The sequence below is a fragment of the Diceros bicornis genome, chromosome 1 (genome assembly GCF_020826845.1).
Source record: "Diceros bicornis minor isolate mBicDic1 chromosome 1, mDicBic1.mat.cur, whole genome shotgun sequence".
Taxonomy (NCBI): Eukaryota; Metazoa; Chordata; class Mammalia; order Perissodactyla; family Rhinocerotidae; genus Diceros; species Diceros bicornis.
The window spans coordinates 52133569-52150482 of NC_080740.1; the positions used below are offsets into that span (position 1 = coordinate 52133569).

At 43.5% G+C, this 16914-nt stretch overlaps 3 protein-coding genes across 5 annotated transcripts; 2 read left to right on the forward strand and 1 right to left on the reverse strand.

The window, feature by feature from the left end:
• Nucleotides 1-292: 292 nt before the first annotated feature.
• Nucleotides 293-8924, reverse strand: GDF9 (growth differentiation factor 9). Of its 2 annotated transcripts, XM_058540325.1 has the most exons (3): nucleotides 7949-8924; nucleotides 2811-3256; nucleotides 293-1655 (listed from the first exon to the last, which is right to left on the reverse strand). In XM_058540325.1, exons 2-3 carry the CDS (start codon nucleotides 3205-3207, stop codon nucleotides 691-693), a joined length of 1362 nt encoding a protein of 453 aa, XP_058396308.1. In that variant the 5' UTR covers nucleotides 3208-3256; nucleotides 7949-8924; the 3' UTR covers nucleotides 293-690. The 2 variants fall into 2 exon arrangements, 1 of the variants encoding a protein (XP_058396308.1); XR_009219949.1 differs by lacking the exon at nucleotides 2811-3256 and having other exon boundaries at nucleotides 1606-1655.
• A 188-nt stretch (nucleotides 8925-9112) lies between these two features.
• Nucleotides 9113-10392, forward strand: LOC131405189 (cytochrome b-c1 complex subunit 8). Of its 2 annotated transcripts, none has more exons than XM_058540335.1 (3): nucleotides 9113-9187; nucleotides 9342-9509; nucleotides 10178-10392. In XM_058540335.1, exons 2-3 carry the CDS (start codon nucleotides 9356-9358, stop codon nucleotides 10270-10272), a joined length of 249 nt encoding a protein of 82 aa, XP_058396318.1. In that variant the 5' UTR covers nucleotides 9113-9187; nucleotides 9342-9355; the 3' UTR covers nucleotides 10273-10392. The 2 variants fall into 2 exon arrangements, with proteins under 2 accessions (XP_058396318.1, XP_058396319.1); XM_058540336.1 differs by having other exon boundaries at nucleotides 9119-9178.
• A 4582-nt stretch (nucleotides 10393-14974) lies between these two features.
• LEAP2 (liver enriched antimicrobial peptide 2) lies at nucleotides 14975-16873 on the forward strand. Its single transcript, XM_058540337.1, has 3 exons — nucleotides 14975-15654; nucleotides 15844-15983; nucleotides 16307-16873. Exons 1-3 carry the CDS (start codon nucleotides 15598-15600, stop codon nucleotides 16341-16343), a joined length of 234 nt encoding a protein of 77 aa, XP_058396320.1. The 5' UTR covers nucleotides 14975-15597; the 3' UTR covers nucleotides 16344-16873.
• Nucleotides 16874-16914: the final 41 nt, after the last annotated feature.

Consider the following 16914-nt stretch of genomic DNA (forward strand, 5'->3'; position numbering starts at 1 on the left):
TTGTTTGATGCGAATCAATTGATGTATACAAGCCATCTAACAAGCAGAGTTAGTATACTGTATACCAGTCACACTACCACAACAGAAATGCATTCTGTTGCAAACTCTCTAATCCTAGTGAATCTCACTTCATCAGAATTGAGGTCAAGAAGTTAGCCTCTCTTTCACTCTGGAAGAGATCAAAAGTTGAGCCAAGACTAGCTTTTAGACACACTTCCTCTCTCACCCAAATGACCATTTAAAAGTAATCTTTATTTAATAAAAAAAAAAAAAAACACACACACAGGGGAAATTTATACCACTGACAAGAATTTATTCTTCCATTAAATAAGACTACAGCACTCTGAATTGTCTACTTAGAGCTGCAATTCCATCCAAGATTCATACTAATGAAATTTTTATTTTCTTACATCACAAACAAGACTCCTACGAAAAGTAAAAAAAAAATCGCTCAGGGAAAAAAATTTAAAGCTTTCCAAAATAACTATGTTACATTTACACTGGAAATAAAAAAGGCAGATGTTACTGCTTTACGCTGATAGATGCCATAGAATGTGCTAATCTACACAGGCTCCTCCTTATACAACACACATTGCATTATATTTAGAGATGTGACACATGAAGCTTTCTCCTGAAGGCACAGATAGGCGAAGGGCACTTACTTGGCCAAAGAGGCTCAAGGAAAATATGTTAACGACAGGTGCACTTAGTGGCTATCATATCTTCATATTCTCTATAAGTGATTGAGCCATCGGGCTCAATGGTCAAGACACTCAAAGGGCTGTATTTGGCAGGTACACATGATGGTCTTGGCACTGAAGAGTCAAGCTTCTCATGGATGATGTTCTGCACCATGGTGTGAACTGGAGAGCCATACCGATGCCCAACTGCTCTGGGACAGTCCCCTTTACAGTACCGAGGGTTGTATCTTTGCGGGGCCACAATCCAGTTGTCCCACTTCAGCTGACTAAAACTAAGTCTAAAGTCATGGAGCTCACACTCATTTTGGGGAAAAATAAACTGTCTGAAGTACTCAGTCAGATTGAAAGAAGCTGGAACCAGAGTCTTCTTCAATTCAGAGCTGCCAGTTTCCTGACTTCTCCGGTGACGGGAAGATCTTACACCCTCAGCAGCCTCTTCTCCCATGGGACAGGCAGACAGATCTCTCTTCTGGTCACGACCCTGTGAAGGTCTCCTTTTATAGTGGAGGGAAAGCCACCTGTGATAAGCCTGAGCACTTGTGTCGTTCAGATATAAAAGCAGTGAGGGGAACAGCAGAAGAGTCATGTTAAGTGGACTGTCCTGTGCTGAAGGATGCTGCAGCTGGTCTTTCCCGCATGTAAAGTTTACAGACATGTGAATATTTCTCTTGTTGGAGGCCACTAGAGGCTGAAGGAGAGTGGTCACATCCATTTCAATCCATTTATATTTCTTTCTAAATTCAAACTGTGAGTTAAAGGTAAGTGAGTATGCAGCTCTAGGGAGAGTCTTGCTAGAAAACTCTGGCTCTTTTATCACCAAGTTGCACACACATTTAACAGCAGAGGGAAAAGAAACTGAGTTGTTGAACGTGTATAGCAAGACCGACTTGACCAAATGTTCAACAGCAGTAACACAATCCAGGTTAAACAGCAGGTCCACTGATGGAACGGTTCCTGAGAAGAAAAAACAACCCACCAGTAGTGCTTGATTACAAATTGAACATAATAGGAAGTCAAATCAAGACATTAGTACTTTGTAATGTGCTTTCTCCCTTCTCTTTTCCCACTTCCTCAAGCCTCAAAAGGGGGGCGGGGTGGGGCAGTTACACAGAAAATGCAGGTAATTGGTACCATAACTAATTCCCAGCAACTACAACTGGATATTTTATCACCGGAAAGTCAGAACAGCTTTTGTGGTGAATTAAAACAGGGAATCATTACATTCTCAAGTTCAGAGTCTTAATAATTTGCTCTAAACACAGAAGAAGCTAATAAGGAAAGTAGTATTTACCCTTGGAAAGTCTCTAGAGGGAAAACTATAATAAAAATATTAACATGCTTATTAAGAAGATATTCTAAGCCCTAATGGACAAAGTCAATAAAGAAAACTTAATTGTCTAAGTTAATCTGAAACACCTGAGGTTGATGACAAATAGAGGCTCTAAAACCACTGTAATAAAATAGGACGTCAAGCAAGGAGGAAGGGTTTTAAACAGCTGCAACTGACCTGTTGAGTTAGAACGATTTTAAGTCATGAGCTGGTGAATATAGATTTTTTTTTTTTTTTAAAGCACTGCTCCTTTCTCTCTCACACACAAGAGACCAAGGTGCCGAGTCAAATGGTTAATACAGTTCGTGTAAGGACCTACTGTTCCAATGGGACCTAAGCTTTCCTCTCACAGAAAGCAACACACAAAGGGAAAACATCCTGTGTTAACAAAGCATACCAGTAGCTATGAAACACTTCAGGCACGTTTCCAGGCCAGCACTGGTACAATGGGAAGAACACGCAACTGGAAGTCAAAATACCCGGTTTCTAGTCTTGCTTCTGTGACCTGGGACAAGATGCTAACCTTCTCCAGTAGCATTTTCCTGGGCCTTTAGGGCCACTAAGTCTTTTCTAGCTCTAAAATCCTATCGCATTAGCCCACCTTAACCCACAGGGCATTAGGAAGAAAGTAAGATCAAGTACCAGATTTGTTTGAATTTGGATACCGAGTACCACACAAAATGCAATTCAAGGAGCAAGGCCCAGCACGTTTCTGCAATTGAAAAGCAGAAGAGTCGATCATCTTCCCTCCACCCATTAACCAATCTGCTCCTACACACCTGTCACCTGGTCCCCAGGAGCCTGCCTGTGCTGGGCACAGGGGGTGAAGAGCCGGACAGTGTTGTAGAGGTGGCTTCTGTTGGATTTAGGGATCCCCTCCTTGGTAGCATATGCCTTATAGAGCCTCTTCATGTAGCGCAAAGCTCTGGAGTCTGGCTGTAGCCTAGGAGCCCCACCTTGCCCATCATACAGAGCCTTGAAGAGAGGGGGAAGGAGGCCAGATCTGTTTCCCCCATCTAGAGGCTGCAGCAAGGACCAAGGCCCAGCCTCAGATTCCAACTCAACACTAGCTGCAATCGGAGCTTCTTCCCTAGAAGCCTGAGTACCAAGGCTAACAGGAAAACACAGCCAAGCAGAGCAGCAAAACCAAAGGAAGAACTTGCTGGGAAGCGCCATGGCTTGGAAGCATTAGCAAGGAACACATTTCCCCATGCCAGTCTTCTTCCTAAAAGCCAGGAATAGCCTACGTTGGTCTCTTAAATAAAATTTAGGTGTGTGGGTGGGCTAGGGTCACTTCTGTAATCAGACTTCAAGGATGCCTAGCTGAAGATAATTTTTATCAGCTGTATATCAAACAGCTGATAACACCCTATTTACCCAATTTGTCCTCATTAGATATGGATTTATTTGGTTATTTAGATTTCCTCTCCCTTCTTCTTGGCATTTATTTAAAACTTCTTATCGTTATACTAATGGACTAGCTATGTAGCTGAAAGGCTAAGAGAAATTGAAAAATGATCTTAAAACAAATCCATTTTCTGAGAGAGATTAGGATTCTTAAAATATTCCTTACGTGCTTGCTGAAACTTCCAAGGCACGTGGAAAAGCCAACTAATTATTCATGATGATTCACAGATCTGTTGGTATGCAATTGATGGTATTGGGTTTCCTCTTCCTCTCCATCCTCACCACCTCTCCCACTTCCAGGTGCTTAGAATAATTATTTACTGCATTGTTGATTTGGAGGGTGAGAGAAAGTCACAGCTGGCATTGAAATTCCAGACAGCAGAGAATTGGTACTTTGCCTAGTTCACCCAGGTTGCTTAGTATAGGATATGTACTTGCAACACTGCAGTATGTTCAAAAAAGGAGGACATCACCTTTAACCTTGACTCATGTTTAAACATAGTATCTTGACTTTAAAACAAAAACTGTAAAAAGAGACAAGGGCATTACATAATGATCAAGGGAACAATCCAACAAGAGGATATAACACTTGTAAATATCTATGCACCCAATGTAGGTGCACCTAAATATATAATGCAATTATTAACAGACATAAAAACAGAAATAGACAGTAACACAATAATAGTAGGGGACTTGAACACTCCACTTACACCAACGGATAGATCATCCAAACAGAAGATCAATAAGGAAACATTGGCCTTAAACGACACACTAGAACAGATGGACCTAGTAGATATATACAGAGCATTCCATCCAAAAACCGAAGAATACACGTGCTTTTCAAATGCACATGGAACATTCTCCAGGATTGATCACATATTAGGCCACAAAACAAGTCTCCATAAATTTAAGAAGATTGAAATAATACCAAGCATCTTTTCTGACCACAACAGTATGAAACTAGAAATCAACTACAGGAAGAAAATCAGAAAAGCCACAAATACGTGGAGATTAAACAAAATGCTACTGAACAACGACTGGGTTAAGGAAGAAATCAAAGAAGAAATCAAAAAATACCTGGAGACAAATGAAAATGAAAATACGACATGCCAGAACTTATGGGATACAGCAAAAGCGGTTCTAAGAGGGAAGTTTATAGCAATACAGGCCTATGTCAACAAACAAGAAAAGTCTCAAATAAACAATCTAACAATACACCTAAAGGAATTGGAAAAAGAAGAACAAACAAAGCCCAAAATCAGTAGAAGAAGGGAAATAATAAAAATCAGAGCAGAAATAACTGAAATAGAGACCAAAAAAACAATAGAAAAAATTAATAAAACCAAGAGCTGGTTCTTTGAAAAGATCAACAAAATTGACAAACCTTTAGCTAGACTCACCAAGAAAAAAAGAGAGAAGGCACAAATAAGTAAAATCAGAAATGAAAGAGAAGAGGTTACAACAGACACCTCAGAAATACAAAAGATTATAAGAGAATACTATGAAAAGCTGTATGCCAATCAATTCGACAATCTGGAAGAAATGGATAAATTCTTAGAACCATACAACCTTCCAAAACTGGATCAAGAAGAAGTAGAGAATTTGAATAGACCAATCACCAGTAAGGAGATCGAAACAGTAATCACAAACCTCCCCAAAAATAAAAGTCCAGGACCAGACGGCTTCCCTGGTGAATTCTACCAAACATTCAAAGAAGACTTAATACCTATCCTTCTCAAACTCTTCCAAAAAATTGAGGAGGTGGGGAAGCTCCCTAACTCATTCTATGAAGCTGACATTACCCTGATACCAAAACCAGACAAGGACAACACAAAAAAAGAAAACTACAGGCCAATATCACTGATGAACATCGATGCAAAAATCCTCAACAAAATACTAGCAAATCGCATACAACAATACGTTAAAAAGATTATACACCATGATCAAGTGGGATTTATTCCAGGTATGCAGGGATGGTTTAACATTCGCAAATCAATCAACGTAATACACCACATTAATAAAATGAAGAATAAAAATCACATGATCATCTCAATAGACGCAGAGAAAGCATTTGACAAGATACAGCACCCATTTATGATAAAAACTCTGAATAAAATGGGTATAGAAGGAAAGTACCTCAACATAATAAAGACCATATATGAGAAACCCACAGCTAATATCATCCTCAATGGTGAAAAACTGAAAGCTATCCCTCTAAGAACAGGAACCAGACAAGGATGCCCACTGTCACCACTCCTATTTAACATAGTACTGGAAGTCCTAGCCAGAGCAATCAGGCAAGAGAAAGAAATAAAAGGGATCCAAATTGGAAAGGAAGAAGTGAAACTGTCACTATTTGCAGATGACATGATTTTATATATAGAAAACCCTAAAGAATCCACCAGAAAACTTTTAGAAGTAATAAACGAATATGGTAAAGTTGCAGGATACAAAATCAACATACAAAAATCAGTTGCATTTCTGTACACTAACAAGAAGTAGCAGAAAGAGAAATTAAGAATACCATCCCATTTACAATTGCAACAAAAAGAATAAAATACCTAGGAATAAACTTAACTAAAGAGGTGAAAGATCTGTACACCGAAAACTATAAAACATTTCTGAAAGAAATTGAAGAAGACACAAAGAAATGGAAAGATATTCTGTGCTCTTGGATTGGAAGAATTAACATAGTTAAGATGTCCATACTTCCTAAAGCCGTCTATAGATTCAATGCAATCCCTATCAAAGTTCCAACAACATTTTTCACAGAAATAGAACAAAGAATCCTAAAATTTATATGGAACAACAAAAGACCCTGAATAGCTAAAGGAATCCTGAGAAAAAAGAACAAAGCTGGAGGTATCACACTCCCTGATTTCAAAATATACTACAAAGCTATAGTAACCTAAACAGCATGGTACTGGCACAAAAACAGACACACAGATCAATGGAATAGAATCGAAAGCCCAGAAATAAACCCACACATCTATGGACAGCTAATCTTTGACAAAGGAGCCAAGAACATACAATGGGGAAAAGAAAGTCTCTTCAACAAATGGTGTTGGGAAAACTGGATAGCCATATGCAAAAAAATGAAAGTAGACCCTTACCTTACACCATACACAAGAATTAACTCCAAATGGATTAAAGACTTGAATGTAAGACCTGAAACTATGAAACTTCTAGAAGAAAACATAGGCAGTACACTCTTCAACATCGGTCTTAGCAACATATTTTCAAGCACTATGTCTGACGGGGCAAGAGAAACAATAGAAAAAATAAACAAATGGGACTACATCAAACTAAAATCTTCTGTACAGCAAAGGAAACCATCAACAAAACGAAAAGACAACCTAACAATTGGGAGAAAATATTTGCAAACCATACATCTGATAAGGGATTAATCTCCAAAATATATAAAGAACTCATGCATCTCAACAACAAAAAAACTAACAACCCAATTAAAAAATGGGCAAAAGACCTGAACAGACATTTCTCCAAAGAAGATATACAGATGGCCAACAGACACATGAAAAGATGTTCAAAATCACTATCAGGGAAATGCAAATCAAAACTACAATGAGATACCACCTCACACCCGTCAGAATGGCTATAATTAACAAGACAGGAAACAGCATGTGTTGGAGAGGATGTGGAGAGAAGGGAACTCTCATACACTGCTGGTGGGAGTGCAAACTGGTGCACCCACTATGGAAAACAGTATGTAAATTCCTCAAAAAATCAAGGATAGAACTACCATATGATCCAGCTATTCCACTGTTGGGTATTTATCCAAAGAACTTGAAAACACCAATTTGTAAAGGTACATGCACCCCTGTGTTCATTGCAGCGTTATTCACAATAGCCAAGACTTGGAAGCAACCTAAGTGCCCATCAAGGGACGAATGGATAAAGAAGATGTGGTATATATACACAATGGAATACTACTCAGCCATAAGAAACGATGAAATCCAGGCATTTGTGACAACATGGATGGACATTGAGGGTATAATGCAAAGTGAAATAAGTCAGAGGGAGAAGGTCAAATACCGTATGATTTCCTTCATTAAGTAGTAGATAATAACAACAATAAACAAACACATAGAGACAGAGATTGGATTGGTGGTTACCAGAGGGGAAGGGGGGAGGGAGGAGGGTGAAAGGGATAATTCGGTACATGTGTGTGGTGATGGGTTGTAATTAGTATTTTGGTGGTGAACATGATGTAATCTATGCAGAAATAGAAGTATAATGATGTACATCTGAAATTTTTACAATGTTATAAACCAATGTTTCTGCAATAAACAAAAATTTTAAAAAATAATAATAATAAATAAAAAATAAACATAGTATCTTGCTATCTTTACTTTGGTCTGGACATTCATCTACACATATTTTGTTTGACAGGTTTAGAGATGTTTGCAGGTACTAGAAGATGAAGTTTTATTATTTTTTTTATTAATCACTCACATGGTGGCAGAATTTGTTAGAGTATTTTTGTTCTTACCTGTTAAGTATTCACGTTTTTGCCTTGGAGCTGAGACCAGGCTAGAGATTGTTTCAGAAAAATGAGACAGAGGTGCACCATGAATAGTGGAAATGAAGGGATAGCCAGTGCCACCCCTAAGGAGGCTATTTCCTGGAAGAAAGTCAACCCACACGCATGGGACAAGATACAGAGAGCAAAAACTGAGGTATGTTTGCAGATTTTAAGCTCTTTGCCTGCCAAGCCTGCCTGGCCCGTGGCTAGTAAGCAGGATTATAAAACACACCCAAACTGCTGAATGAGACCTTAGTCCTGGATTATATATGGCCAGCAAGTCCATGAACAAAACATTCATAGACACTCTGCATCAAGTGGAAAAGTCAGTCAGCTGTACAGGACAGCAGCATCCTTAGGTGGAAAGCGCTTTCCGAAAACTCGGTAACGCCTCCCACACGACGTTCCTCGCCTCTCTCCCGGGAAGTGGAGTGGAGGATGGGGGGGCATCATGACATACCACCCCCAGGCCGAACCATCTCGGGGGAAGCTGGCTGCTGTGGAGGGAGCCTCTTCTTTCCCTCCAAGCACCACTAACAGCCATTTATCAATTGTCCTTGTTTGAGGACGCTTGTGGTTGAATTCGAGGAAACGCTTTTATTCCATCTCGGGCACGTCTACACCCTGCCCGGGATTGCAAGGCGGCCGTTGCCGTGGGAAGCCCCAGATCGGCGTCCCTGATTCTGCACCGGGCTCGCTGACGGTCTAAAGATAACCGAGCCCCGTTTCTGCTACTGGACAAGCCCGGACGAAACGTCGCGTTCGCGGCCGTCGGGCAGCCCCTCCTCAGGCCCGGAGACCTGCAGGCCCCAAGCGCCCGGCCAGCGCGACCCTCGAGGTCGGCCGGCCCCTTTCTCTTCACCTCTTTGTCCCCTCGACACCGGCCGCTACCTGCTGCTCCACGGAACGACAGAGAGAGCTGAAGAGTGTGAGGTCCTCGGGGGGCGCCCCGGACCCCAAAACCCGCTCAGCCCCCCCTCCGCCTCCCCGAGGCCCCACCCCCGGCCGAGGCCCGCCCACCCTCAGGGTCACCGGCCTGGGCACTTCTCTCCAGAACGGGGGGCAACGGCACCTTCCCCTGGAGACAGCAGGAAAATGGTATTCCCCGGAAGTGACCTCACGGGCCGCAGAGCGGCTTCCGACCCTGCCGGAAGTGGCGGCCCAAGGCTGGTGGATCCCGGGGCTTTGGAGGGCGAGGTGACCCCGGCGCGGGAGCGGGCCCGTTCGCGCGGTCTTGGTGGCCCCTGGGAGGGTGGGGGCGCCGCCTGGGCTGAGGAGCAAGAGGAGCGCCGGGAGGGCCTGGGGGGTTGGGGCGGCGTCCCGGGACTGAGCCGAGCGCTGACAACCCTTGGTCCTCCAGGCGCCACCGCCACCATGGGCCTCGAGTTCGGGAATCTGATACGGATGCGGCATGTGATCACCTACAGCTTGTCGCCCTTCGAGCAGCGCGCTTTCCCGCACTACTTCAGCAAGGGCATCCCCAACATGCTGCGCCGCACGCGGGCGTGCATCCTTCGCGTCGCGCCGCGTGAGTGCCCTGGCCGGGCGGGGGTCGGGGCTCCCCTCCACAGTAGGAACTGCGAGGCCCCTCAGTGAGCGCTCGCTGTCGGACAGGCACTCTGCAGCTTGCCGTAGCCCCTTTTTCTCATAGAATATTCCTGAAGACCCTTGATCTAGTCATATAATCCTCCCCATGTTAGAGATGAGGAAACGGAGTCACTGGGAACTTAAATAACTGCCCCAAGGTCAGTTGTGTGATTCCAGCGTCTCTCTCTGAGGTGATCTCTACCCACTTCTTTCTTGGCGATGAACTCTTTTGTGTTCAGTACAACAGATAGTGATGATAGTTGCATAACATTGTGAATTTGCTAAAAACTACAGAAGAGTATACCTCAGAATGGTTAAGTGGTGCTGTTTATGTTATGTGAATTTTATCTCCATTATCGCATTAAAATATTTTAAGATGTGCCACAGGGGAGAGATAGGGAAGGTTTGGTGACAAATTTTGTTGGTAGACCCCTTTCTTTTGGTCACTTGTAAAATGGGTGTGTAATGTAACCTTGATCATCTGATTTAAAAGTGGTTTCTTGAAAACTGGAGGCAGGAGGGCAGAATCTGCTGTGAGTCAGAAAAGAGGACTGGGACCCCTGTGTTTTATATGTGCTCAGTGCTTACTCTCACTTTTGATTTTTAAAGCATTTGTAGCGTTTTATCTTGTCTACACATGGGGGACCGAGGAGTTTGAGAAATCTAAGAGAAAGAATCCAGCTGCCTACGAAAATGACAAATGAACAGCTCATCTGGATAATGGTTCCCTGTCTCTGAAAGACCTTTCTTTGGGACTGGAGTCTGTATTGTAGTGTCTTGAAGATACAATAAACTTCTTATGGGCTGCAGTCTTATGATTTTGATTTTTGTGAGCAGAGTCCTTGGTGTGACTGCTAATTTTCAAGTTCATCAACTCCCCTCTCCAGCATGAGTCCTGAACAGTTTGGGCTAGTCTGGGAGTTTGGTGCAGGATCGGGGCTCACCCCTTGGTCTATAATCTGCAGGAAAGTAGCTGCATCTACTCCTGCAGCTGACCAGTTGTGGGTGGCATGGACTGTGGGGAGTGTTGGTTCCGGGCCCCCTGCTCCTAAAACAGTAGTCTAGTAACTATATTGTAGTTACTATATGTCAGGTACTCTTCTTAGCCCTTTACAGAACAAATAAGCTCTTTTAAACTTTACCTTTTAAGTATCATTATTACATTCATTTTGCAGATGAGGATACATGCACAGAGAGGGTAAGTTATTTGCCCAAAATTATACAGCTAGTGAATGATGGAGTCTGGCACTAAAGTTTATGTTCTTAAAGCTATGCTATAGTGCCTTTCCTCCTAAGGCAGGCCTTCCTTAGCCTGAGGGGAAGTCAACTATAAGAGGAGAGGGTGAGGTGACCTCTTGGCCTCTAGAGCTGGGGTCAACAAACTTGCTGTGTTTGTACCAGGTTGCTAACAGTGGTTTTTAACCATATATGGCCCACAGAGCCTACAATGTTTACTCTCTGGCTCTTTATGGAAAAAGTTTACCCCTGTTCTAGAGAACTTTGAATTATCTTTTTAGTAGAAAAGGTAACCCTTTTCCCTTCACCAGGAGATGGTAGGGGTAGGTGTTGGCAGTTTTAAGCTTCTGGTTCCTTGCTCCATTACTAGAAACTTCCTCTCTTCTAAGGACACTTCCTGCTGATCCAGAGCAGCAACTCACAGTGTAGCTCAGCTTCTGGCCCAGGCTATATCTTTCTTTCTTCTAATGATTGATGTTGCCTTTTAGGAACCAAAATTAAAATAACTTCAAGACAGGAAAAAAAATCAGCAAGATAAATTGCACTGATTGTGAGGCAGGATAAGGAGGAACAGCTCAGTTGGGCAGACTTGGGCCCATAGCCTTTAACTGTTGCTTCTTTAGTGTGTGATGCAGGCAAGAAACCTGCATTCCTGAGCTTTGAACTTCTCACCCGTAAAATAGATATGTTATTACAAAGCAGTTGCAGTGACAGTGAAATGAGTGATATGTAAGAGTCTGGCAGGGTGGTGCAGGCTTAACAAAGGACAGTTATATGATGAAAACCCTTGCCTCACCAAAGATGGTCCAATTTTCCTGTTTGGCTCTTTGTCCAAGTTTATTCCTGGGACTTGCTGCCTGATCTGCAACATGTTTGGTCACAGACTCCTTTGAGAATCTGATGAAAGCTGTAGACCTGAAGAAGGTGTAAATGCCATCCTTCATTTTGTGTAGTTTCAACAGGTTCACAAGCCAGGGGAGGACCACTACCTTGACAGGCCATTAATCTGTCTTTCTCCCTCTGATTTTAGCTCCAAGTTCCTAGGGGAGATGGCCACCCTCTCCTATCTTTTTGGCTTCATTTTACCCTTATGCTATTTCTTCCTGGTTCTTTGACTCCTTTGGAGATACCAGCTCAAAATCAAACCTACCCTTTCTCAGCCCAGACCAGGGACTGAGACTTGGTCTGAATCCTTTTTATCCCAGGAGTGCCCTACTGAGAAGACCCTGCTGTTAAGTCCTTCATGTGCTGAGCTTCTGCTTTTGGATAAAATTGTTAAAAGCTGCTTTTAAGCCTGTCTCACCAGAGAGCTTCCCTCTGTAAGCTTGGGGTCATGGACCTCTGTGTAGCAGGGCACTGAGGCAGCAGCGGGCATGGAATGTGGTGAGTTGTAATAGCTCAGTGCTCTTGTAAGTGATAGGGATCTGGGGTCATTTTAGGGATTATTCTATCTGTAGAAATCCAAAAAGAATATAAAGTCTCAAGGAAGAGGGACCGCTGCTGTAGGCCTCAATGCCTATAACCCATCCACCTGGAGCCGCCAGCCCTGGGTGTCGCTCCTTCACCTGCTGCCAGGGCGTAGCCACTCGTTCATTTAGCCCCTTGTCTCACCAGCAGTGCTCCTGCCCCCACAAGGGCTTTTATCTCTGGGCTGCAGAATGTGGCAAAGGGAACTCTCTTCAGTCTGTCAATGCAGTCCCCGAGATGCAGGCCTACCTAGTGCAGGCCCAGAAGTCTGAGCCAGTTCCAGCCAGCAAAAGAGCAAATGAATGCACTTTGACCCTTTATTGAAGTTTTACCGGGAAAAGTTTTTTCCATTTCAGAGTCTTTCATTTTTTATTAGGCACCTCCTGCTCAGGGACAGCAAAAAAGTTTCCAATTACTGCCAAGCCCTAATGATTGCCTCTCCACCTGGAATGTGTTTCAAACAGCTGCTCGTGCAGCTATACCCTCTTCCTCCCATTTCAGCCTAAGCACTTACCTCAGAAGCAGAAAATCCCTGGGAGCTGTATTCAGAGTTACCAATCTATAAGCTATCAAAGGTGCTTCAGCCTCATTTTCTTCTTGTAAATTAATCACCTGAACCCCTAAATGTCAGTGCCTGAGAGGTCTAGTCCCATCTCATTGGCAGAACAAAAGACTAACGTTCAAAGAGGGGAAGGGCTGGCCTGTGGTCAGTTACCCTACCTAGACCCTTGGCTCCTGCCTTCCAGCCAAGCACTCTTTCTCCTTATGGCTGAAGTTCTTAAAGGCTGCTTAGACCTTTCTGCTGGAGGAAGGAACATGTAGTTTTGTGTTTATTCATTCAGCAAAATACTTGATTGCAGAGAGCCCATGAAATTATTTAATTTCAGGAATAGGCCTTCACAACTAAAGTAGTGTGGGATGGCTGTGGACAACCGCCGTCACTTCAGCTTAATGCTATCCGGATGCCGCTTGCTTTTAAGTTTGATTTTTGCTCCATCTTTAATTAATTAATTAATTTGGGTTTAATTGGTGAGGAAGAGTGGCCCTGAGCTAACATCCGTTGCCAATCTGCCAGTCTTCCTCTCTGCTGGAGGAAGATTGCCCCTGAGCTAACACCTGTGCCAGTCTTCCTCTATTTTTGTACGTGGGATGCCACCACAGCATGGCTTGTGCGGTGTGTAGGTCCTCACCCAGGATCCAAAACCACAAACTCCGGGCTGCTGAAGCAGAGCACATGAACTTAACCACTATGCCACTGGGCCGGCCCCTCCATATTTAATTTAAATAAAACAACTACAGAGTTTGTGTAGATATATGTTGAAATACTTTCCCTAAAAGTGGTTCCTTCCACAGGTAGTAACTAATGGGTTTTTTCTTTTGGGAGGAGAGCTGGCATATGAGATAGAGGCTTGAGCCACAAATGCTTCTGTAGTGTTGTCATACTCATCATGATTAATGGTTCTTTTTTCCCCTATGCACAGGGGGCCAGGGGCCTCAGGCCCTTCGCTCGGCTGTGGTATTGGCATTATAAATTAACACAAAAGTCTAGATTGGGATTAGGAAAAAGTACCCTTCTTTGGAACAAGCAGTTTCCAAATCGCATTTGGCACATCACTCCAGGCTGGCTAAGGAGAGGGTGGCACCAAGTCCAGAGACCCAACTGGCTCTAGGACATCACGTTGTTCAGTCTTTTGCTTATCTAATCGGATTTGTGTTCTTACCCAATGTTCACTAGGTCACCACATAGCCTCTTCCCCACCTCACAAAAGTTCCTAGTTAAGCCCCCACCTGGGGTCATTCAGTATCCAAGCTCGGGTAAAGGGAAGGAGCAGCTAACTAGTCTCAAACTTGCAGGACTGGGTTTGGCATAGGTCTGCTTCTCAATGTTCCTCGAGTGCAAACAGTGCTATCTCCCTCCAGGCCTGGCTCCATGGTCCTGAGAGGACTGGAACCAGGACAGACAGATCTGTAGAGTCACACTCTGCCCAATCCCAACTCTGAGGTCCACCATACCACCCTCTTCTCCCTTGGTAAGAGGACTGGCAACCTTCCTGTTCCACCTTCAGCTGTGCTGCATCTCCTCCACTTTTCCTTGGGCAATAGGCAGGCTCTTACCAAATAGCCAACCTCTGAAGATGAGAAAGGCCTTGGGAAGGGGTATCAGCCACATTTTCAGGGAGACACCAGGCAGAAAAGGAATCTCGCTGCATTTGTCTTAATGGCTTATCCTTCCAGGTCATAGGAAGATCTAAAGTCTTATAAATCTCCTTACTCAGAATTCACACCCTTCCCCAAGGTTATTACAATGCCCATGTCATTTAATGAGTACTCATAACTACTCGTGGTTTAGGTACATGCCATTTCTTGGTCTAGAAACCTGCAGCAGTTCCTACTTAAGCTGATGGATATTTTGAGCTTTGAAGATGTCTCAGCTGTATGCCTACTTCCCTGAGGCTGCTAGAAGGATACGTGCTGTAGAAGACCCCACTCAGCTACTGGGAGGAAAGCCCATAGTTCAAGGCTTGTAATGTGATTTGTCGCCACCACCACTCTCTTCCACTGATTCAGGAGACCCTGCTACCTCTTCATTCACGCTTTTAAAAACAAAACAAAGAATCAACCTATACTTGTTCATTCAATTCACCCATAGTTCAATTAAGTCCCACATCAGTCCTGATTGCCCTTCCCCTAGGAGAGGACTTTGAACTCTTCACAGCTAGGTCTCCATTCTTCTAGGGAGATGACCTGGAGCAGATAATTAGAGTGACAGTCCATCTATACAAATGGGGTGTCTGGGACACTGTAGACCATGTTTGCTAAAACATCTTCCCACAGCAGGGAGATAAAGGCCTTATCCTATTTCCTGTAACACAATAGATCAGTGCTTCTTTCCTAGACAAGGCTGAAAGGGGTCAACACTTTCTGAAGACCTCATTATTAGGATTCTATTTTGATTAGAGTGATCTCACTGAGCTATTTTGGAATCAAAATATGGCTAGGTGCCTGGTCTCCCTCAATGGCTTCACGTGGCTTTTAAAGGGAAGGAGGCAGTAGTGCTGACTTTTGGTAAAATGGGTGAAAAGCATCCCAGCCAGCAACATAATCACTCATAGTCCAGATGAGGGATCAGTAAATACAACGTGCCTGAAAGACAGGCCTTGAGCACATTCCTCTGGTAGACATTAACTTATTAAATGGACCCTGACTGCAAATATAAACTTTGCCCCCATCTCACCCGGCAACCATAGAAGAGGCAGATCTCAGTCAATAAAAGGAAGTGAGAACTGTTCCTGGGTCTCCGGCTCCAACATCCGCCCTCTGTCAAGATGTGGCACCTCAAACTCTTTGCAGTGCTCATGATCTGTCTGCTGCTGTTGGGCCAGGTAAGGAAAGGATATATATGTGGATGTTGGGAGATGGTGGCGGTGGTGGAATTGTAGGCAGAACTTGAAAGCCAGACTCAGTCCTGAGGAATGGTTCCTCTGCTCTGAGTCTACAGCATGGTGGGGGTGATCATTCTTCCAAGGGTCTCACCTTTCCATACCTGAGGTGAATCTGTCTTTGCCTTACAGGTAGATGGCTCCCCAATAACAGAACTGAGTTCAGCAAAGAGAAGGCCACGGAGAATGACTCCATTTTGGAGAGGGGTTTCCCTCAGGCCCATTGGAGCCTCTTGCCGGGACGATTCTGAATGTATGACGAGGCTATGCAGGTACTCCACAAACCTGAGAGCAGGGCTGGGCAAAAGAGGCCTGGGAAGCTAGGCAGAGGAGAGATCAGTACACACACAGGCCTAAGAATAAAACTGGGATGGAGGACTGCCTGGGCTGAGGCTGGGAGCTCCCCGGAAGACAATCTCTCAGGAGTTAAGAGCCAAGAACAGCTCCACACAGGTACCATGAAAAAGTGGTGCCTTTCTTTTCTTTGGTCTACCCTGAGACTGGATAGATCAAGCAGAGGAAGGGAAATGCAGCAGAAGTGGCTCTGGACATGGCTAGACCTTTGTCTTAAAAACCACCTTTTCTTCTCCCTTAGAAAAAGACGCTGTTCCCTAAGTGTGGCCCAGGAATGATGTACATACCAGGGGAAAAGAAGACAGCACTCACCTATAACAATGCTCCATTCTATGGAATACTGATTAATTGCATTTTAGCTGGAGACACTTAAGTAAAGCAATCTTGTATTTTTAATATTTAAAGACAGATGCATGCTTTAAATTGGTGTCTGTTTCTTCTTAGAATGTTGATATCTAGATAAGCATAACTCAACTTGTCAATTTAGAGTTTATTTTTCTATGTGTACTATTAAAAGTCTGAAATTGAAATTTTGGCAGTCTGGAATTCAAGGTTTTGAGGGAAAGGAGGATTCATTTGTATACTATAGAATAAAACAGCATTGCCTAATCATGATGTGTTAACTTCTCAATCTGGAAAGTGTAGTGAGAGTTAACATTTTTTCAAGAAATAAAGAACACAATGGCAGGCTAAAGGCAAAAGTTTAGTAATAGTTATGTGATCAGCCTTGGCAAGTTCATAAGCTGTGACCCTGGGTCTTAGCCCTTCACTTTATGTAAAGACCTCTTCAGTGAGGTGTCAAAGAAGGGCACTGCTGGCACTCACTACCTGAGGATGTGCCCAACTTTG